At 35.9% G+C, this 5,163-nt stretch overlaps 2 protein-coding genes across 2 annotated transcripts; both read left to right on the forward strand.

The window, feature by feature from the left end:
* The first annotated feature begins 13 nt into the window (after window positions 1–13).
* LOC106792878 lies at window positions 14–577 on the forward strand. Its single transcript, XM_014759411.1, has one exon. It carries the CDS (start codon window positions 14–16, stop codon window positions 575–577), a length of 564 nt encoding a protein of 187 aa, XP_014614897.1.
* A 2,783-nt stretch (window positions 578–3,360) lies between these two features.
* Window positions 3,361–3,951, forward strand: LOC106792879. The gene has a single exon (XM_014759412.1). It carries the CDS (start codon window positions 3,361–3,363, stop codon window positions 3,949–3,951), a length of 591 nt encoding a protein of 196 aa, XP_014614898.1.
* Window positions 3,952–5,163: the final 1,212 nt, after the last annotated feature.

Raw genomic sequence — 5,163 nt, forward strand, 5'->3', positions numbered from 1 at the left:
AGCAGCACCACATATGGGTGGAAAATGGGAGGCGGCGGTGAAATCAATCAAGTATCATCTCAAACAAACCATCTCGGATACGTTGCTAACGTTCGAAGACTTCTTCACGTTCTTAGCTCAAGTTGAGGCGGTTCTTAACTCTAGACCTCTCAGCTCTTTCTCGGAAGACACTGATGACATCAGAGCATTAACACCAGGGCATTTCATCAGAGGGGAAGCATTAACAACTATCCCCGAGCCTTCACTAATAGACATCTCAGATTCCAGGTTATCTCATTTTCAGCGGATTCAAGAGCGCTTCCAGCAATTTTGGAAAAGGTGGTCGACGAAATGCCTGCAAGCGCATCAGACCACATCAAAAAGGCAGACATCGCAAAACGATATCAGGGAAGGGTCTCTTGTCCTCACTACCGACGAACGACTTCCTCCGTCAAAGTGGCCTCTTGCCAGGGTGATACAGCTACACCCAGGAAAGGACGGTCTCTGCAGGGTTGTCACGCTGAAGACCGCCACCAGCACTATCACTAGACCTATCGTCAAGCTCGCACCATTGCCTCTTCAACCGCACAAGGAATAATAATTTTCTCAGCGGTACTAAACATATTACTAAGACAAATTCTCGAATCACGCTCGACAATTGGGGGGAAGAATGTTCGAAAATTGCGCCCCTCAGACTAGATAGCAGCACCTCTCGGCTAGCATGATTAATGCGCCGTCTGTTATCGCTGAGAAGAAGACATATCGATTGTTCTTAATAATCAATGGATCACGCCACTTAACGTGTCCATAGGTAATTGGTCCCCTGTGACGTCATCCTCTGCGTGTTAATTTCCTATTGATTGTTTGTCATCTCTTCCTAGCGTGGAACTCGATCATTGGTCTATTATCTTTTTTCCACTTCCGCTCTGTTCCTCTAATCGAACCGAAAAGTGGCGTGGTCCGACACAATCTCTTACGAAGTAAAACAGTGCGGACGTATCTATAACAATCTCTAAAAATTTGTGAATCATCTCATAGTCTCCCATCTTGTTTTCTCCTCAACTAGACCATCTCCATATTCTTTCTCTCACCGTTCCATCTAATCTCTTATTACGCTTTTCCTCATCTAGTCCATCTCTTTTTACTCTCTCTCACTAACGGCTTCTAATGCTACGTACTTCCGGTACACGTAGCGTGATATCCGGTACACGTGACGTCGCTTATCTATTACTGCTTTTATAAAATCTATTATACTTTCGCTATCTTTATTTTTTTCTGTTAAAATTTGTTAATTAAATTTCGTTACACATAATTCTACTAGTAAATTCTTCATCTATACAGCCCACTTGCCTGTCTCGCCCATCTCCTTGTCTTTTCTTAGAGCATCTCATTCAAATCTATCAATTTCTTTCTATCCTCGAACAAAACACTTTTTATTTGTTAGTCTACGCTTTAAAACTTGAAAGAAAACGTTTTACAGCTTCTGTTATATAGCATTTCTTTATGTATCTAAACGTTTTGAACTACGGTTTAATTTAGAAAACAGGAAAAATTTTCCCTAAATATATTGAAAAATTTAAAGTGACAGTAAAATGTGCTATTCGAAACAAAACAGAATAGATGTAAGGTTGACTACAATCGAGTTCCGCTGAAAAAGAATTGAATTCTTCACGTAAAGTAACAAAAAAATTTTATAATACAATGATTTTTTTCCTTTTCTTGGACTGCAGTTGTTAAAATATAAATGTTATTTGCTGGATTTTATTGAAAGTAACACTTTTTATTTGTTAGTATGAGCTTTAAGACTTGAAAGAAAACGTTTTACAGCATTTTTAATATAGCATTTCTTTATGTATCTGCTAGTTATAAACTACGATTTAATTCAGAAAGAAGCAAAAATATCTTATTAAATATATTAAATCTTTTTTGTGAAGTTAAAAATATGCTATTAGAAACAAGACAGAATGGATGTCAGGTTGACTACAATCGAGTATCGTTGAAAAAGTATTGAATTCTTCACGTAAAGTAACCAAAAAATATTGTAATAAAATGATTTTTTTCCGTTCTTTAAACTGCAGTTGTAGAAATATAAATGGTTTTTGCTTTATTTTATTAGACCTAAAACCTTCTATTTATTAGTGTACGCTTTAAAATTTGAATGAAAACGTTTAAAAGCTTTTTTTATATAGCATTTCTTTATGCATCTGTTAGTTTTGAATTACGGTTAAATTCAGAGAGTAGCAAAAATTTCTTTTTAAATATAATAAATCTTTTTTGTGAAGGTAAAAATGTGCTATTAGAAACAAGAGAGAGTAGACGACAGGTTGACTACAATCAAGTTCCGTTAAAAAAGAATTGAGTTCTTCACGTAAAGTAACAAAATAATGTTCTAGTAAAAACATTTTTTTACATTTTTTGTACTGCAGATGTAGAAATATAAATGTTATTTGCTGAATTTATTAAACTCAACACTTTCTATTTGTCAGTCTACGCTATAGAACTTGAAAGAAAACGTTTTACAGATTTGTTATATAGCATTTCTTTATGAATCTGATAGTTTTGAAATACGGTTTAATTCAGAAGGTAGCAAAAAATTCTTTTTAAATATATTAAATCTTTTTTGTGAAGGTAAAAATGTGCTATTAGAAACAAGACAGAGTGGATTTCATGTTTACTACAATCAAGTTTCGTTGAAAAAGAATTAAGTTCTTCACGTAAAGTAACTAAAAAATGTTGTAATTAAATGATTTTTTTCCTTTTGTTGGACTGCAGCTGTTGAATTATATATAGTATTTGCTGGATTTTATTGAACGTAACACTTTTTATGTTTTAGTATACGCTTTAAAACTTAAAAGAAAACGTTTTACAGCTTTTTTTATTTAGCATTTCCCAATGTATCTGCTAGTTTTAAGCTACGGTTTAATTTAGAAAGTAGCAAGAATTTCTTTTTAAATATATTAAATCTTTTTTGTGAAGGTAAAAATGTGCTATTAGAAACAAGACAGAGTGGATTTCCGGTTTACTACAATCGAAGTTCGTTGAAAAAGAAATAAGTTCTTGACGTAAAGTAGCCAAAAAATGTTGTAATAAAAAGATTTTACTCCATTCATAGGACTGCAGTTTTTGAAATATAAATGTTATTTGCTGAATTTTATTAAACGCAACACATTCTAATGGTTTGTCTACGCTTTAAAACTTGAAAGAAAACGTTTTACAGCTTTTGTTATATAGCATTTATTTATGTATCTGATAGTTTTGAACTACGGTTTAATTCAAAAAGGAGCAAAAATTTTTNACAAGCAGCTTAAGGAGCTACTCTCAGCTGCAACGAAGGAATCCCTCAAGATCCAAAGACTTCTCGCTAATGACGGCACTAAGTGGATGTTCAATCCTCCAGCAGCACCACATATGGGTGGAAAATGGGAGGCGGCGGTGAAATCAATCAAGTATCATCTCAAACRAACCATCTCGGATACGTTGCTAACGTTCGAAGACTTCTTCACGTTCTTAGCTCAAGTTGAGGCGGTTCTTAACTCTAGACCTCTCAGCTCTTTCTCGGAAGACACTGATGACATCAGAGCATTAACACCAGGGCATTTCATCAGAGGGGAAGCATTAACAACTATCCCCGAGCCTTCACTAATAGACATCTCAGATTCCAGGTTATCTCATTTTCAGCGGATTCAAGAGCGCTTCCAGCAATTTTGGAAAAGGTGGTCGACGAAATGCCTGCAAGCGCATCAGACCACATCAAAAAGGCAGACATCGCAAAACGATATCAGGGAAGGGTCTCTTGTCCTCACTACCGACGAACGACTTCCTCCGTCAAAGTGGCCTCTTGCCAGGGTGATACAGCTACACCCAGGAAAGGACGGTCTCTGCAGGGTTGTCACACTGAAGACCGCCACCAGTACTATAACTAGACCTATCGTCAAGCTCGCACCATTGCCTCTTCAACCGCACAAGGAATAATAATTTTCTCAGCGGTACTAAACATATTACTAAGACAAATTCTCGAATCACGCTCGACAATTGGGGGGAAGAATGTTCGAAAATTGCGCCCCTCAGACTAGATAGCAGCACCTCTCGGCTAGCATGATTAATGCGCCGTCTGTTATCGCTGAGAAGAAGACATATCGATTGTTCTTAATAATCAATGGATCACGCCACTTAACGTGTCCATAGGTAATTGGTCCCCTGTGACGTCATCCTCTGCGTGTTAATTTCCTATTGATTGTTTGTCATCTCTTCCTAGCGTGGAACTCGATCATTGGTCTATTATCTTTTTTCCACTTCCGCTCTGTTCCTCTAATCGAACCGAAAAGTGGCGTGGTCCGACACAATCTCTTACGAAGTAAAACAGTGCGGACGTATCTATAACAATCTCTAAAAATTTGTGAATCATCTCATAGTCTCCCATCTTGTTTTCTCCTCAACTAGACCATCTCCATATTCTTTCTCTCACCGTTCCATCTAATCTCTTATTACGCTTTTCCTCATCTAGTCCATCTCTTTTTACTCTCTCTCACTAACGGCTTCTAATGCTACGTACTTCCGGTACACGTAGCGTGATATCCGGTACACGTGACGTCGCTTATCTATTACTGCTTTTATAAAATCTATTATACTTTCGCTATCTTTATTTTTTTCTGTTAAAATTTGTTAATTAAATTTCGTTACACATAATTCTACTAGTAAATTCTTCATCTATACAGCCCACTTGCCTGTCTCGCCCATCTCCTTGTCTTTTCTTAGAGCATCTCATTCAAATCTATCAATTTCTTTCTATCCTCGAACAAAACACTTTTTATTTGTTAGTCTACGCTTTAAAACTTGAAAGAAAACGTTTTACAGCTTCTGTTATATAGCATTTCTTTATGTATCTAAACGTTTTGAACTACGGTTTAATTTAGAAAACAGGAAAAATTTTCCCTAAATATATTGAAAAATTTAAAGTGACAGTAAAATGTGCTATTCGAAACAAAACAGAATAGATGTAAGGTTGACTACAATCGAGTTCCGCTGAAAAAGAATTGAATTCTTCACGTAAAGTAACAAAAAAATTTTATAATACAATGATTTTTTTCCTTTTCTTGGACTGCAGTTGTTAAAATATAAATGTTATTTGCTGGATTTTATTGAAAGTAACACTTTTTATTTGTTAGTATGAGCTTTAAGACTTGA

Source organism: Polistes canadensis, unplaced genomic scaffold (genome assembly GCF_001313835.1).
Source record: "Polistes canadensis isolate GaletaPanama2010 unplaced genomic scaffold, ASM131383v1 scaffold_1029, whole genome shotgun sequence".
In the NCBI taxonomy this organism is placed as follows: Eukaryota; Metazoa; Arthropoda; class Insecta; order Hymenoptera; family Vespidae; genus Polistes; species Polistes canadensis.